Raw genomic sequence first — 18759 nt, 5'->3', positions numbered from 1 at the left:
TACTAATCTTAGCTCAAGGCAGAAGAGAGAAGGCTATATACCGAAATAGCTGCGCTCCACAACAGCAGAGGATGAAGTTCTAGAAATCCACCAAAATTTCATGTGTAGGGGTTTTCTTGCTTAAAGGGAACCAGAGGCCCCAGAAAAAAGATTGTATACATACCTGGGGCTTCCTCCAGCCCCATACGCACAGATCGCTCCCACACCGCCGTCCTCCTCTTCCTGTATCTGGCGGTACCGGGTCCCGTAGTTTCGGCCAGTCGGCGCCAGGACGCGGCCAATTGTCCGCATCACAGTGGCTCCCGGCATACCCTTACGCGTGCGGCTGCCTACTGCGCAGCCGCACGCGTAAGGGTATGGAGGGAGCGCCTGCTCATGCGGACATTTGGCCGCGTCCGCCGGAAGTGACGGGACCCGGTACCGGCGGATCCAGGAAGCGGAGGATGGCGGCGTGGGAGCGATGCAGGCTTATGGGGCTGGAAGAAGCCCCAGGTATGTATAAAATCTTTTTTTTCTTTTTACAAGTCCGGCGTCTCTGGTTCCCTTTAAGGTGGCCACTAACGATACAAACGATTCTTCACATGATTGTTTGTAACCACCAATGGGGAAAAAAGATCTCTTAACCAATCTGATCAGATTAATCAAATCAATCCAATTTTTGGATCGATCCCATCAATCTGATTGGATTGGTTAGGAGATTTTTGTCCATTAGTGGTCCCAAACATTCATTTCTGATTGTTCATGCGAAGAATCGTTTGTAAACGATCATTCTGCAAATTGTATCATTAGTGGCCACCTTTAGACAGACCACATCCAATCTCTAATCCTTAAAGGAAACTAGATCTGAGTAATAATAAAAGTGTTATACATACCTGGGGCTTCCTCCAGCCCCATCCGCACGGATCCCTCCCATGCTGCCATCCTTGGCTTTCACCAGCTCCGATACCGGGTCCTGTAACTTCGGCCAGTCTGCGCAAGAGACGTGCGCCCTCTATGTATGAAAGGTTGACTGTATAGGACTCCTAAAGGATGAGGGGGGAACTCAATGGTGGATGGCCAAGGTAAGGCAGAGTTATTAAAGAGACTCTGTAACAACATTTTCAGCCTTATTTCTTCTATCCTGTAAGTTCCTATACCTGTTCTAATGTGGTCTGGATTACTGCAGCCCTTTCTAGTTGCACTGTCTCTGTAATATATCTAATCTTTTCTTTGTCGAGCCAGAGAGGAATGCACTGCCTCTGCTGTGATAGGGAGATGTTATGCACACTCCTGCACGCCCCCTGCAGGCTCTGTGTGTGTGCTTTGTTTATCCCTCACAGACAGCTCTCTGCTCTCAGTTTAAATCACTTCCTGGTTAGCGGCCATGTTTTTTGTTTGTGAACACTGCCTAAAACTGGCGATTAAAAGCCAGGATCACGGCGGAAACGGCAAAGAGGGACCCAGGAGATCACAGTGACTCGATTGGTATATATATATATTTTTTTTTTTATTATTGTACAAATCGGACAGTACAGATTCTCTTTAAATGCTTTCTTTGCTTCTGTCTTCACAAGGGAGTCCCCTGAGACCTTCTGTTTGAGACATTGTGGGGTAACACCCCGTTTAATGAGAAATTGCGCATAATAATGGTGTGCTATATACATAACCTTTTTCACAGACCAAACTACGATTAATCAGGGTTGAAAAAACTTTTTGATCTACATTAAATATCAGGTGGTTGAACGGCATATACTGGTAGTGTGTTTGTTTGTTATTCCTGTTTTTGACCAGTGCATGTACCCACTTGTTTTGCACACATTAGCATGTACACTTTTGGTGTAGTAGGTTTTTCCAGGAAATTATAGACCTGTAAGCTTAACGTCAGTTGTGTGCAAACTATTTGAGGGGTTACTAAGAGATACTATACTCATAAAAGGTATCCTATCCCAAATCTCCCATATCCAATAAATGTACACACTGAGTTCTGCATATCATTTAATGTCACACAAAGGGGTTGATTCGATAAACATGCGTCGCTTAATCAGCGCAGGTTACTACAAGCAAGCGGTCCTGTCAGCGTAGTGTGCACTCTTAATTTATGCGTGATCCTTAGTGCCGCACAATGTGATGGTAGTGCGACCGCGATACGTGTGACCGATATGACAGTATACCGCGGTTCGATTGTGCATGGTAATCATACCATGCACAATACCGGTTTTGGGGGTGGGGCATCGGCAGGAAGAGATCGGCGGGCAGAAACTCACCTTCCTTCGGCCACACGCGGCTACAATATACTTCCTCATCGCATTGGTAGCAGCGCCCCCTGTGATGTAATCACAAGAGATCCTGTTATTAACATGACGAGATAGATTCTGCATGTGGTTGGCTGAAGGCAGGTGAGTTGTTTCTGTCTGCTCTCACAGTGGAGGCACCTATACCTATACTGGGGGCAAATATACTGGGAGACACCTATACCTATACTGGGGGCAAATATAATAGCTATCTATACAGGGGGCACCTATACCTATACTGGGGGCAAATATACTGGGAGACACCTATACTGGGGGCAAATATACTAGCTATCTATACAGGGTGCACCTATACCGGGGGCCACTATACTGGCTACCTATACTGGGAGGCACCTATACTGGGGGCCACTATATTGGGAGACACCTATACTGGGGGCCACTATACTAGCTATCTATACTGGGAACTGGGAGGCACCTATACTGGAGGCTACTATACTAGTTATCTATACTGGGAGGCAACTATACCTATACTGGGGGCCACTATACTAGCTATCTTTACTAGGAGGCACCTATACTGGAGGCCACTATACTAGCTATCTATACTGGGAGATACCTATACTGGGGGTCACTATACTGGGAGGCACCTATACCTATACTGGGGGTAACTATACTAGCTATCTATACTGGGAGGCACCTATATTGGGGGCCACTATACTAGCTATCTATACTGGGAGGCAGCTATACCTATACTGGGGGCCACTATACTAGCTATCTGTTCTGGGGGGCACCTATACCTATACTGGGGGCCACTATACTGGCTACCTATACTGGGAGATACCTATACTGGGGGCCACTATATTGGGAGATACCTATACTGAGGGCCACTATACTAGCTATCTATACTGGGAGGCACCTATACCTATACTGGGGGCCACTATACTAGCTATCTATACTGGGAGGCACCTATACTGGGGGCCACCATACTAGCAATCTATACTGGGAGGCAGCTATTCCTATACTGGGGACCGCTATACTAGCTATCTTTACTGGGAGGCACCTATACTGGAGGCCACTATACTAGCTATCTATACTGGGAGGCACCTATACCTATACTGGGGGTCACTATACTGGGAGACACCTATACTGGAGGCCACTATACTAGCTATCTATACTGGGAGGCACCTATACCTATACTGGGGGTCACTATACTGGGAGACACCTATACTGGGGGTAACTATACTAGCTATCTATACTGGGAGGCGCTTATACTGGGGGCCACTATACTAGCTATCTATACTGGGAGGCACCTATACTGGGGGTAACTATACTAGCTATCTATACTGGGAGGCGCCTATACTGGGGGCCACTATACTAGCTATCTATACTGGGAGGCATCTATACCTATACTGGGGGCCACTATACTAGCTATCTATACTGGGAGGCACCTATACTGGGGGCCACTATACTGGCTACCTATACTGGGGGCCACTATACTGGGAGACACCTATACTTATACTGGGGGTAACTATACTAGCTATCTATACTGGGAGGCACCTATACTGGGGGCTACTATACTAGCTATCTATACTGGGAGGCACCTATACTGGGGGCTACTATACTAGCTATCTATACTGGGAGGCACCTATACTGGGGGCCACTATACTAGCTATCTCTACTTGGAGGCACCTATACCTATACTGGGGGCAACTATACTGGCTACCTATACTTGAGACACCTAGCCTATACTGGGGGCAGCTATAATGGAGGCACCCATACTGGCTACATATACTGGAGGCACCTACCTGGCTAACATATCCTTGGGACAACTATACTATCTACCAGTACTGGAGGCACCTACCTGACTAACCTATAGCAGCAATAGCTGTCCAGTTTAAGCATTGGCCGGCCAGATCCCAAAGTTTTCGGGTTCTGGCTGTAACATACTTTTACTTTATAGTGTACCTGAGCCAAAGCTCAGGTAGAAAATTAGAAAAGCCTCAGGATCCTATTGCAATCCTAGCCGCTACTACTGAATTAATGATCCTGGTCTCACTACTAGCACATGATCACACGGCACTTCAAAGGATCGCGCGTAAATTAAGAGCGCACGCTACACTGCCAGAATCCCGCGTAGCGTCCGCTCGCTTGTATTAATCTGCGCTGCTTGAACGCAGTATGTTTAGTGACACTATCCAACAGTAGCAAACGTAGCTGGCGGGTGTTATGAAGATCACAACTCGGGGTCAGGGCACGTTTAAAGGGACACTGGCGAAAAATTTTAAAATTTTAAATATGTGCAAACATATACAAATAAGAAGTACGTTTTTTTTTCCAGAGTAAAATGAGCCATAAATTACTTTTCTCCTATAATGCTGTCACTTACAGTAGGCAGTAGAAATCTGACATTACCGACAGGTTTTGAACTAGTCCATCTCTTCATGGGGGATTCTGAGGGATTCATTTATTTTCAAAAGCACTTAGTGAATGGCAGTTGCTCTGTCCAACTGCTAAAAAAAACTGTGTAGCGAGCAGGGAAGCTGGCCAGCATCAATGTTTAAATCCTTTTTAGGGGATATCTTTATAAAGAATAAAAGCCTTGCTGAGAATCCCCTATGAGGAGATGGGCTAGTCCAAAACCTGTCAGTTCTGTCAGATTTCTACTACCTACTGTAAGTGACAGCAACATAGGAGAAAAGTCATTTATGGCTCATTTTACTCTGGAAAAAATGTACTTCTTATTTGTCTATGTTTGCACATATTTTACATTTTTACAATTTTTTTGGCATAGTGCCCCTTTAATCGAGTCGAGAACAAGTGCAGACATCAAGCAGGTCAGGCAGGCTGGTAATATGCATGACAAGCACTGGGTATGGGCAGGAACAACCACCCGGCCTGACAGAACCATCTTTGGCATGTTAAGACACCTGCTTATGCAAACTGACACTACTAAGCCTGCGCAGTACAGCCCAGAGGACGTCCGATGACGTCAGCGCGCCGCCGTGAAGCGCATTTTGGAGCGCAGAAGAGCCCGACCTGGCAGCCGGCCTGGCCAGGTCGGGCGCGCCACTGGAGACCACCGGGAGCCTGCGGAGCGGCGCTGAGGGCACCTCCTGCCTCCCATGGGCTGGAGGAAGCCCCAGGTAAGTGGATGCGGATTTTTTTTTTTTTTAAATAGTTCCTGAACCTTCCCTTTAACCATTTCAGCCCGCGGGGATTTTTCACCTTATGCATCATTGCAAATTTCACCTCCCATTCATTTGCTAATTCACTTCATGACTACTCATCACAAGTTATTGATCTATATCTTGTTTTTTCCGCCACTAATTAAGCTTTCTTTGGGTGGTACATTTTGCTAAGAATTATTTTTTTATAAATGCATTTTAACAGGATTAATAAGAAAAAAAATGGAAAAAATTCATTATTTCTCAGTTTTCGTCCATTATAGCTTTAAAATAATCCACTCTACCATAATTAAAACCTATGTATTTTATTTGCCTGTTTGTGTCGGTTATGACACCATTTAAATTTTGTCCCTATCACAATGTATGGCGCCAATATTTTATTTGGAAATAAAGGTGCATTTTTTCCGTCTTGCATCCATCACTATTTACAAGCTAATAATTTAAAAAAATGTTTGTAGTATACCCCCTTCAAATGCATATTTAAAAAGTTCAGACCCTTAGGTAACTATTTTGGTTTTTTTTGTTGTTGTTTTTTTAATTGTAATTTTTTTTTTCCATTAAATTTTTTTAGGTATTTTTTTTGGTGTGGGAAATAAACAGTTAATTTAAAATGTTAAAATGTGTGTGAATTCCCTCTAAAAATGTTTGCAGATATAGTTTTACTATTTGGCCACAAGATGGCCACCTTGAGTTTTTTTTTTTTTTTTTTTTTTTTTTAATATATCTTGTGCTTCTCGCTAACCAGAAGCACAAGGAGGACGGAGAAACATTTTAATGCAGAAAGACTGCGGCCTCTGGTAAAAGAGCATCGTTTTTTCTGCGGGGGGTTTTAATCGGTGATCGGGAACCATGTTCCCGTTCACTGATCACTGGGCTACCTGGGGACAGCACGGGGGCGTGATGGAGCGCGCCGAAGCGTGGTGCCGCAGCAGAGCAGCTGCCTGGACGTGAGGATCACGTCTGGGCAGCTGAAATGGTTAAGAGAGCATTTAAAGAGACTCTGAAGCCTCCCAAAAAATCATGTTTTTACTTTAAAATCCTCTTTAACATAATTGCTCCTCCTAAAATACCGCATCCTCGCGGCTTAAAACTTCATAAATCACCCCAAACTCCCTGGGGCACATCACAGGGCTCCTTCCGCCTAGAGGCAGAGCTTTGGGCTGCAGCTCTGCCTCTACAGTGTCACTCAGCGCGGATCTCCGCCTCTCTCCACCCCTTTGTCTTCTATCAGTGAGAAGGGCGGGGAGTGGCGGCGATCAGCGCTGATTGACGCGCATGGAGGCAGAGCTGCAGCTCAAAGCTCTGCCTCCTTAGGGCAGAAAAATCCACAACCAGGAAAGTTGTGGATTTTGCGCAGGGTGTTGGGGGTGATCGAGTTTTCAGCCGCAGGGATGCAGCGTTTTAGGAGGAGGGGCAATTATGTTAAAGAGGTTTTTAAATTAAAAACCTCATTTTTTTGGAGGCTTCGGAGTCTCTTTAAAGATATCAAAAGCTGGAGAGTGACGGATATCTTTTGGAAGGGCATTCCAGAGGAGGGGTGAAGCATGTGAGAAATCTTGTATACGTGAATGCGAAGTGATTCTTGCGGAGGACAAAATAAGGTCATGTGCAGATCCGAGATAGTTGGTATCTGGAAATTAGTGAGGATATGTACCGGGGAGAGAGATTGTGGAGAGCTTTGTAGGTTAGGGATAAGAGTTGGAACTGGATCCTCTGGTTAATTGGCAGCCAGTGAAGAGCTTGACATAGAGGAGCAGCAGAGGAAGAGCAGGAAGAGAGATGAATGAGATGAGCAGCCGAGTTCAGTACAGATTGTAGCAGTGCCAGCCTATTAGTTGCTAGCTGATAGTCCAAAAAGCAATATATTTAAATAGTCCATTATAAGAGCATGTATTAACATTTTAGTTGTGTCCTGAGTGAGAAAAGGTCGGATGTGAGATATATTTTTGAGTTGGAGATGACAGGAGCTGATTAGGGAGTAAAAAATCTAATTAGAATGTCAGTCTCTCATTGAATACATCCTGTCCTGGGTAGGGAACATTGCAGCCTTCAAAATGTTTGTCCTCCCCAAACTTTTCTATGTATTCTTCTGTAAAGCCAACAGTACCATAAAATGAAGTATTCTTTACAGGCCTAAATAAGTCCATTTCCAACTTTATCTGAGAAGGAAAAAAAATCGAGACTAGCTCACTAAGGTTATGATTGTTCTTTTAAAAAAAAACAAGGCAGCATGGGTCTCCCTTGTCTTGAATGTTACTATCATGCAGCAAATCTGGAACCAACTTAATTTTGGTGGTCTAGTTCCTCTGTCAAAAGCTGGGCACAAACAGAATAAGCTTTTTGGGGGTTGTCTAAAGAGACGTACAATTTATCTTCTGCAGCACACTCCGTGGCCTACTGTGTATGTTTTTCTTCATTCAGTTATTCCCTTCACAAAATCAGCACAGACTAAGTAATAACGTATGTGATAAACGGTACAGGGAGGAACGTGAGTGTTTGAACACCCTGCGATTTTGCAAGTTCTCCCACTTAGAGATCACGGAGGGGTCTGAAATTCACAATGTAGGTGCATTCCCGATGTGAGAGACAGCATTTAAAAAAAAATAATCCGGAAATCACGTTGTATGATTTTTAAATAATGTATTTGTATTGCACTGCTATACATAAGTATTTGAGCGCCTTGCAATCAGCAAGAATTCTGGCTCTCAAAGACCTGTTGCTCTTCCTTTAAAAATGACCACCTCTACTCCACTCCTTAATCTAAATAAGTAACACTGACTGAGCTCTTTAAAGACACCTGTCCACCCCACAGTCAGTCAGACTCCAACTACTACCATGGGCACGACTAAAGAGCTGTCAGAAGACACCAGAGACAAAATTGTGGACCTCCACAAGGCTGGAAAGGGCTACAGGGCAATTGCCAAGCAAGTTGGTGAAAATAGATCACCTGTTGGAGCAATTGTTAGAAAATGGAAGAGGCTAAAGGTGACTGTCAGTCTCCCTCAGACTGGGACTACATGCAAGATTTTACCTCATGCGGTATCACTGATAAGAAAGGTGAGGAATCAGCCCAGAACTACACGGGAGGAGTTGGTCAATGACCTGAAGAGAGCTGGGATCACAGTTTCAAAGGTCACTGTCGGTAGAACACCACACTGTCATGGTTTCAAATCATGCATTGCATGGATGGTTCACCCGTTTGTTCAAGTCATCACATGTCCAGGCCTATCTGAAGTTTGCCAATGATATCCTGGATGATCCAGAGGAGGCATGGGAAAATGTCTTGTGGTCAGATGAGACCATAGTAGAACTTTTAGGCCTTAACTTCACTCGCTGTGTTTGCAGGAAAAAGGATGAGTTGCATCCCAAGAACACCATCCCTACTGTGAAGCATGGGGGTGGTAACATCAGGCTGTGGGGTGCTTTTCTGTAAAGGGGACAGAATGACTGCACTGTATTAAAGAGAGGATGAATGGGGCCATGTATTGAGATTTTGAGCACCAATCTCCTTCCCTCAGTCAGAGCATTGAAGATGGGTCATGGCTGGGTCTTCCAACATGACAATGACCTGCAGCACACAGCCAGGATAACCAAGGAGTGGCCGAAGGTTCTGGAGTGGCCTACAGGCCTAGCCAGACTTAATTCCAACAGAAAATCTTTGGAGAAAGCTGAAACTCTGTTGCTCAGCGACAGCCCCGAAACCTGACAGATCTAGTGGAGATCTGTGTGGAGGAGTGGGCTGAAATCCCTGCTGCAGTGTGTGCAAACCAGGTCAAGAACTACAGGAAACGTTTGAACTCTGTAATTGCAAACAAAGGCTTCTGTACCAAATATTAACGGATACCCGAGGTGACATGTGACATGATGAGATTAGACATGGGTATGTACAGTGCCTAGCACACAAATAACTAGGCTGTGTTGCTTTTTTCTTTCTCTGCCTGAAAGAGTTAAATATCAGGTATGTAAGTAGCTGACTCAGTCCTGACTCATACAGGAAGTGACTACAGTGTGACCCTCACTGATAAGAAATTCCAACTATAAAACACTTTCCTAGCAGAAAATGGCTTCTGAGAGCAGGAAAGCGATAAAAAGGGGAATTTCTTAGCGAGGGTCACACTGTAGTCACTTCCTGTCTGAGTCAGGACTGAGTCAGCCACTTACATACCTGATATTTAACTCTTTCAGGCAGAGAAAGAAAAAAAGGAACACAGCCTAGTTATCTGTGTGCTTGGCACTGTACTTACCCATGTCTATCTCATCATGTCACATGTCACTTCAGGTATCCTTAAACGCTGATTTTTCTCAGGTGTTCAAATACTTATGTGCAGCAATGCAAGATAAATACATTCTTTAAAAATCATAAAATGGGATTTCCTGATATATTTATTTTTTTTAATTTTAATGCTGTCTCTCACAGTGGGAACGCACCTACAACCCCTCCATGATTTCTAAGGGGGAGAACTTGCAAAATTGCAGGGTGTTCAAATACTTAGGGCTCAGCCACACTATAAGCACTTTTCTGAGCACTTTTTAAAAATCGCTCTCATTCATTTTTATTAAAATCGCAGTAAAAATTGCCACAATTTTTCTGCATTATTTTTCTTACTGTGATTTTAATGAAAGTGAATGGGAACATTTTTAAAAAAGCGCTCAGCAATCTCAAAGCCCTCAGAAAAGCGCTTATAGTGTGGCTGAGCCCTTACAGTATAGTCCTCGCTGTACTTGAGCAACAACACAAGTGTTAGATGTTGATGTAGGGGTTGATCTTCCCGTTCCGATATAATTTTGGGTACAAAACTTTGCAGCTACTTACTGGTAATTGCGTCCCACATCCACTCACCCGCTATTGGCCAAAATAATTATCATTCTTTGTGTATATTATAACACAGTGTTTATGTACATCGTTCTCTAGTTATACAAAATATTAATAAAAATGGAAGCCTTTTTATTTAGTTTATTAAAGAAACTGAAAATACTGATTAACCCTGAAATTTTAAAAAAGATAAAAAATTCAAATAGTAAAATTATATTTGATTAGTTAGTTGTTTATTCCAAAACAAAAACAAAGTTGTACTACATAAACCAAAAGGCAATTGGAAAACCTGTTGGAATTATTTGGTCTTTTGTTTACATTTAAAGACAATACAATACAATAACATTTCTATAGCGCTTTTCTCCCATAGGACTCAAAGCGCTTAGGCTCTCTCAGATTCAGTAATTAGTAGGATGAAGTATCCACACAACAAAAGTTATATTTCTGCAAATGCCAGACTGAACAGGTGGGTTTTCAGTCTGGATTTAAACACGTCCAGGGATGGAGCTGTCCTGATCTGTTGAGGTAGGGAGTTCCAAAACGTAGGGGCAGCATGACAGAAGGCTCTGGGACCAAAAGATTCCAAGTGGACTCTGGGTATGACTAGATTATTGGAACCTGATCTGAGATCTGAGAATGCGGGGATTGCTACGCAGCTGTAACATATCTTTCATGTATCCAGGGCCTAGATTATTCAGGGATTTAAATGTCAGTAAGCCGATCCTGAATAGGACCCTCCATTCTATAGGTAGCCAGTGAAGGGAGTGCAGGACTGGCGTTATGTGGCAGTGACGGGGTTGGTTGGTTAGCAGTCTGGCAGCAGTATTCTGTATCAGCAATAGGTGGTATAAGACCTTTTTTGGAAGGCCAGTGTAGAGAGCATTGCAGTAGTCCAGTCGGGATGTGATGAAGGCGTGGACTAAGGTTGGCAGATCTTCTGGGGGGATGAGGTGCTTGATTTTTGCAATGTTCTTCAGGTGAAAATAGGATGATTTCACCACAGCAGAGATTTGAGTTCTGAAGTTTAAATTCCCATCAATTAGAACTCCCAGACTACGCACATGATCAGAGCTGCGTAGATCCGTGCCTCCTATTCCCAGTGATGAAGACTGCAAGTTAAGTTGTTTTAATTTCATGTGCTGCCCTCCAATCATAAGGACTTCAGTTTTGTCTGCATTTAGTTTCAGCCAGTTGTCATTCATCCATTGCTGTAGTTCACGTAAGCAGGCGTTTATAGTTCGAGTTGGGTCTGTCACACCAGGCTTGAAGGAAAGATATAGTTGGGTGTCGTCTGCATAGCAGTGGTATGTCAGGCCATGTTTTTGGATTAGTTTTCCAAGCGGTAACATGTAAATCGTGAAAAGAGACACTCTAAAACCAAAAACGTCCCCTGGGGGATACTCACCTCGGGAGGGGGAAGCCTCCGGATCCTAATGAGGCTTCCCCAGTAGAGATGGGCCGAACGGTTCGCCGGCGAACGGTTCCAGGCGAACTTTGGGGGTTCGCGTTCGCCTGCATCAGGCGAACTTTTGCGGAAGATCGATTCGCCCCATAATGCTGTATTGAGCAAAATTTTTACCCTCCATTTCACTGTCAGCAGACATGTTATTGTCAAACACACTGCTTGAGAACCCGTCCACCCTCCCTTCAAGCTAGGTCCTTTATACCATTTGACTCAGTTGTCTGCCTACACTAATTAGTTATGGGACAGCTGCTACACACTCTGCTAGGGAGATTTTAATTGGCCTCCCACCTCCCTTCTACCTATTCCCTCCTCCCTCCTCCCTCCTACCAGAGGGAGGAGGGTCTCTTCTGCCAGGGAATTATACTATTTTAAAAACCAGTATACATCATACCATAGCTGGGAATTGAACCCAGATCTCACTGTGTGGTGGGCACGCCACCCTAAGCACTGTACCACTACAGTAGTAAGTGAAGCTAGCCTAAAATGTACCATTTATGTTCAATGCAATAGAACCATTAGGTTGCTTAAAGGAGAACTGTAGTGAGAGGTATATGGAGGCTGCCATATTGATTTCCTTTTAAGCTATACCAGTTGCCTGGCAGCCCTGCTGATCTATTTGGCTGCAGTAATAATAATAATAATAATCCAAACATTTGTATAGCGCTTTTCTCCTGTCAGACTCAAAGCGCTCAAGAGCTGCAGCCACAGGGACGCGCTCAAGAGGCCACCCTGCAGTGTTAGGGAGTCTTGCCTTGAACTCCTTACTGAATAGGTACTTGACCTAGCCAGGATTCAAACCCTGGTCTCCCATGTCAAAGGCAGAGCCCTTAACCAGTACACTATCCAGCCACTGTAGTGTGAATCACACCAGAAACAAGCATGCAGCTAATCTTGTCAGATCTTACAAAAATGTCAAACACCAGATCTGCTGCATGCTTGTTCAGGGTCTAGGGCTAAAAGTATTGGAGGCAGAGGATCTGCAGGATAGCCAGGTAACTGGTATTGCTTAAAAGGAAATCAATATGGTAGCCTCCATATACCTTTCACTACAGTTCTCCTTTAAAGGGAACCTTAACTGAGAATGATATGGATGTTTCCTGTAAACAATACCAGTTGCCTGGCAGTCCAGCTGATCTTTGTGACTGCAATAGTGGCTGAATCACACCCTGAAACAAGCATGCAGCTAATCCAGTCTGACTTCAGTCAGAGCACCTGATCTGCATGCTTGTTCAGGGGCGTTGGCTAAAAGTATTAGAGACACAGGATCAGCAGGCGATTCAGGCAACTGGTATTATTCTAAAAGGAAAAATCCATATCCTTCTCCGTTTAGGTTCCCTTTAAGGATTTGTAGCATAAAAGCCAACTCACATTGGCTGGGATTTGAACCTGGGTCTCACTGTATGGTGGACAAGCACACTAACCACCATACCAACTGAAGCTGGCCTTAAATTGCTGGCCTGAAATTGCTGGCCTGAAATTTACTATTTATGCTCAATACAAGAGAAAAAGTAGACAAGACAAATAACACAAAAGAGAAGGCCATGTCTGGCTAAATATCTGTAAGCAGTGGCTGCATGGTGTAATGGATAAGGGCGCTGCCTCTGACAAAGGAGACCAGAGTTCAAATCTCAGCTCTGTCTGTTCAGTAAGCCAGCACCTATTCAGTAAGGAGACCTTAGGCAAGTCTTCCTAACACTGCTACTGCCTATAGAGCATGCCCTAGTGGCTGCAGCTCTGGTCCTTTGAGTCCGCCAGGAGAAAAGTGTGATATAAATGTTATTTGTCTTGTCTACTTTTTCTCTTGTATTGGGCATAAATAGTAAATTTTAGGCCAGCATTTCAGGCCAGCATTTCAGGCCAGCTTCAGTTGGTATGGTGGTTAGTGTGCTTGTCCACCATACAGTGAGACCCAGGTTCAAATCCCAGCCAATGTGAGTTGGCTTTTATGCTACAAATCCTTAAAGGGAACCTAAACGGAGAAGGATATGGATTTTTCCTTTAAAATAATACCAGTTGCCTGAATCGCCTGCTGATCCTGTGTCTCTAATACTTTTAGCCACAGCCCCTGAACAAGCATGCAGATCAGGTGCTCTGACTGAAGTCAGACTGGATTAGCTGCATGCTTGTTTCAGGGTGTGATTCAGCCACTATTGCAGTCACAAAGATCAGCTGGACTGCCAGGCAACTGGTATTGTTTACAGGAAACATCCATATCACTCTCAGTTTAGGTTCCCTTTAAAGGAGAACTGTAGTGAAAGGTATATGGAGGCTACCATATTGATTTCCTTTTAAGCAATACCAGTTACCTGGCTATCCTGCAGATCCTCTGCCTCCAATACTTTTAGCCCTAGACCCTGAACAAGCATGCAGCAGATCTGGTGTTTGACATTTTTGTAAGATCTGACAAGATTAGCTGCATGCTTGTTTCTGGTGTGATTCGCACTACTGCAGCCAAATAGATCAGCAGGGCTGCCAGGCAACTGGTATAGCTTAAAAGGAAATCAATATGGCAGCCTCCATATACCTCTCACTACAGTTCTCCTTTAAGCAACCTAATGGTTCTATTGCATTAAGGATAAATGTTAAATTTTAGGCTAGCTTCACTTACTTCTGTAGTGGTACAGTGCTTAGGGTGACGTGCCCACCACACAGTGAGATCTGGGTTCGATTCCCAGCTATGGTATGATCTGGTGTTTGACATATTTGTAAGATCTGACAAGATTAGCTGCATGCTTGTTTCTGGTGTGATTCACACTACTGCAGCCAAATAGATCAGCAGGGCTGCCAGGCAACTGGTATAGCTTAAAAGGAAATCAATATGGCAGCCTCCATATACCTCTCACTACAGTTCTTCTTTAAGCAACCTAATGGTTCTATTGCATTAAGGATAAATGTTAAATTTTAGGCTAGCTTCACTTACTTCTGTAGTGGTACAGTGCTTAGGGTGACGTGCCCACCACACAGTGAGATCTGGGTTCGATTCCCAGCTATGGTATGATGTATACTGGTTTTTAAAATAGTATAATTCCCTGGCAGAAGAGACCGGGGGGAGGAGGAGGGCAATTAAAATCTCCCTAGCAGAGTGTGTATAGCAGCTGTCCCATAACTAATTAGTGTAGGTAGGCAAATGGTATAAAGGACCTTGCTTGGAGGAGGGAGGGTGGGCGGGTCCTCCAGCAGTGATGTGTTTTTCACTCAATTAGGTGTGGCTCCAGGTATTAGAGCTTTTGAAACATGTTTTCTATCATTTTTCCAGTTGATAGAAGTTTTTTAAACTTTCAAAGTTCGCCTCCCCATTGAAGTCTATTGCGGTTCGCGAACTTTTTCGCGAACCGAACCTTTCGCGGAAGTTCGCGAACCTAAAATCAGAGGTTCGGCCCATCTCTATTCCCCAGTCCTCAGTCCCACGGGGGTCTCGCTGCAGCCCTCAGAACAGCGGCCCGACAGACCCGACAGCCTTTCCTGGCTCCAGCGGGGGCGCTGTTGCGGCTCTTCTAACGGAGATAGGCGAAAATAGCCGATCTCCGTCGGGTCCACTCTACTGCGCAGGCAATTTGCGCCTGCGCAGTAGAGTGGCCCGATGGAGATCGGCTATTTCTGCCTATCTCCGTGGGAAGGAGCAGATACTGCGCCTGCGCTGGAGCCCAAGAGGTAAATATTTACATCGCCGCCGCTCCAGGAGGATTTTCTCCGCCGCCGTGGGACCGATGAGGACGGGGGAAGCCTCAATAGGATCCGGAGGCTTCCCCCACCCGAGGTGAGTCCCCCACAGGGGACGTTTTTTCGTTACAGATTTTCTTTAAGGCTGGTTTCACACTCTAAGTTGGCGTTAGCGTTGCACCCGCCGCACTGTCAAAAACAGGCCTTCAGGAAACAGGCCCTGTCTGGCATTTGGCAAAGCAGGAAGTGACATGGGCTTGTGGTCACTTCCTGCTTCAGGTATGTGGAAGTGCACAGAAGCGTATTTTAAAAATAGGGGTCCACGCATATGTGTCGTAACGTTGCCGCACTGCCGATGTCAACATTATTAAAATCCCTGCGTCACTATAGACTGACTTCCAGTCTGACACAGGTAATGTAGTTATGGATCCGCATCAGATCGAGCACTTCCAGCGCACTGCTACGCAGGTAATGTGAACTTCCCCATAGACTTACATTGCCCAGCGTTAGCAGTGCGGTAAATCGCCACAAAGCAACGTCCCGGTGTGAAAGGGCCCTAAAGGTTAATGAGTGTTTTCAGTTCCTTTTAGTAAACAAAATGAAAAAGCTACAATGACGGGCGCTAGGCAATCAAACCGTGAGTGTATGGGTTCACACAAGTCTGATTGACAGGAAGTTGCATCATGTGTACCAGAGCTGTGGAGTCGGAGCAATTTTGTACCTGGAGTCAGAGTCAGAGTTGGAGTTCATAAACTGAGGAGTTGAAGTCGGATGATTTTTGTACCGAGTCCACAGCCCTGATGTGTGATGTGTACATGTCCAAACTGCTCCCGATCGATAACGGGACACATTTTTCTGTTATAACTTTGTAAAATCCACCCCATTATGAAATGGAAGCAGATTGGACATTTGGAAATAATCTTCCGATTGCCGTCAGTTGGATGGGAAACTGCATTGTGTGTATTCAGCATAAGATGTGAAGTTACTCTGAAAGGCAAATAGTTCTTCCTGCATTAGACAGCTTTCACACACGATACGAATGCAACGGTGATGAAAAGTCATACGACTCCGATGCAAAGCATAGAGTGAAGCAAGTGTTGTGCTATGTCCGATACATTGATTATAACACGCCTTCTGGTACTGTCTACAAAACATACAGCAGCTATAGACTTTGACTTCACAAGTGATTTCACACTTGTTCTTCACACAGGTGATGACAGAGTAACCACTGTTCTCAATCGCACTGTCCAACTACCATGCTGGTTTCCACTGGCAAAAGGAGATGGAGGTCTGTCTGTGGCCTGGTACAAGGAACAACCTGATGGACGTGAGTTGTTGGTACACAAGTTTATCAGAGACAAAGAGGACCTTTCTGAGCAGGATCCTCTGTACCGCGGCCGTACACAGCTGTCCGAAGGCATTTCACAGGGAAATCTCACCCTCACCCTGACTGAGGTCACCCGGGCTGATCAGGGAACCTATCTATGCAAAGGAGCCAGTAATTTTAAATTTGACACAAAGAAGGTGGAGCTATACATAAGGGGTAAGTCTGCTTCTCTTATTTTCTGAAATTCGTGTAGTGAGACCCCAGCTGATTAGCCATGATACCTGAGGAAGAGGGCCAGCCCCACGAAATGCTTTATGGGCCAATTACATCTCATTGTAATAAGCAGTTGTGTCAGACTGTGAGATAAATGCTAGGTTTACCGCCTATCTAATGACAGTAATGCTGAGATTGCTATTCTTGTACCAGACCCTCCGTCTCTCTCTTTGCTCTTCTTCTTTTCTTAAAACGTTTTATTTAAAATGGGATTAAACTCCCAAAATTAAAATTTTAGTAACTACTTTACGTTTATATAAAATAACATTTCAAAGTATTCCTACGCATGTGTGTAAAATCGTTTATTTTCACTGCCGAGAATCTCTGGTCATCGGCAAAGGTAAGAATCTTCCTGTGCCTGTGTCATCACTCTGCTCCCCTCCCTCTTTCTGCTGAACAGACACATCACCATGGCAACAGATGAGTCACTTTAGCAGGTTAGCAAGAGATTAGCTTGTACTGCTCTCTGCGGTGAAAATAAATGGTTTTACGCACAGGGAATACTTGGGAATGCTTTCAAATGTTTTATGTAACTAAAAGTACGGTAGTTACTGAAATTTTAGTTTTCAGAGTATAGTCCCACTTTAACGTATCAATCATAAACAGGATCTGAAACTATACAAGGAAATGGCAATAAAGTGTACTGGAATAGAATATAAACATAAATGTAGTTCATTAGTGGATCCGAGATAAACTTTTACTCATTGCATAATTGTGTTCCTTACATATAGTTTATAGGCCATTCCTCAAGCCAAACACTTTTTTTTGTTTTGTTTTAATACCCTAATTCCCTATAAGCTAAACAAGCCTCGCCCACAGCTTCTCCAGAATGCATTGGCACTCTGATCCTTAGTAGCAAGGGCTTATGGGAGCTCAGTCTGGGCAGGAGGAGGAGGAGGTTAATAGCCTGAGATTTCAGAGGCAGAGAGGAGGAGAGGGGAGTGAAGTTTTCACAGGCAGAGGGGAGGAGATGCTATCAGCTTGCCTGTGTGTAATGTGGCAAACAGAACATGGCTGCTGTCATTGTATCACAGGAATAAATGATCATCAACTGTTGAAGCTGTATGCAGCTAGATTTGCTGTGTAAACTATTTAAACTTTAGATAACATATATAGACAAATTACTTGTTATAGTTAGTTTTTCATCTCGGATCCGCTTTAAACCGATTCAGACTGAGCATCAGACAAGATCATATCCTAAGTAATCCACGGGATCAAATTACAGAGAAAAACATAATTTGATAGTATAAGTACTCACAAACTGTGTAACAGCCATTTCCCCCTGCCCCACTTTTCTCTCCTTGCATACTTTTGTGCACAGATCTGTCACGTGAATGACTTTTCCACAGGGAATCCCTATGAAACATGGAAACTGCGTGAGGCCTCCTTAGCTGTGCTGTACCAACAGTGAAACATGCCGGAGGTGGTTTTTCCATGGTTCCCTGTGAATGCTGCAGGAACGGAGCACAGCTGAGCCTGTCAGCATTCAGGCCAGTTTGCGGAGGTTATTTGAAGAATTGTGGTGTTTTTTTGAAATGCTTTGTGTGGAAAATAAATAAATAAATCACTTTTGTGTTGATGGGGTCTGTATGGCTGCCTAACATGATATCCTTCCCCTACAGATCCAGTGACGAAGCCCACCATAGAGGTTTCCCGCACAGCAGATGGTGGTGTTCTCCTGCACTGCGTGTCCTCCTCTCCCGATGTCACCTATGAATGGCTGGCTGAAGATGGGAAAATTGTGACCAAACAGCAGAATTACACAATAGCGCGACCCAGGGAAGACCTGACTCTGACCTGTGTTGTGGGTG

At 44.3% G+C, this 18759-nt stretch overlaps 1 protein-coding gene across 1 annotated transcript in view; it reads left to right on the top strand.

Annotated features, from left to right (window-relative positions):
• LOC137545198 (CD276 antigen homolog) overlaps positions 1-18759 on the top strand; it is a 77714-nt gene that overhangs the window by 17670 nt on the left and 41285 nt on the right. Inside the window, exons 2-3 of the mRNA XM_068266324.1 lie at positions 16559-16891; positions 18571-18759. The exon at positions 18571-18759 is cut by the window's right edge and continues 48 nt beyond it. Of these exons, the coding sequence (XP_068122425.1) occupies positions 16559-16891; positions 18571-18759 (522 nt within the window). The remainder of the gene's footprint in view (positions 1-16558; positions 16892-18570) is intronic.

Source organism: Hyperolius riggenbachi, chromosome 2 (assembly GCF_040937935.1).
Source record: "Hyperolius riggenbachi isolate aHypRig1 chromosome 2, aHypRig1.pri, whole genome shotgun sequence".
Classification (NCBI taxonomy): domain Eukaryota; kingdom Metazoa; phylum Chordata; class Amphibia; order Anura; family Hyperoliidae; genus Hyperolius; species Hyperolius riggenbachi.
Note: the sequence above shows the minus strand (reverse complement) of the source record. Positions and strands in the feature narration are given on the sequence as shown.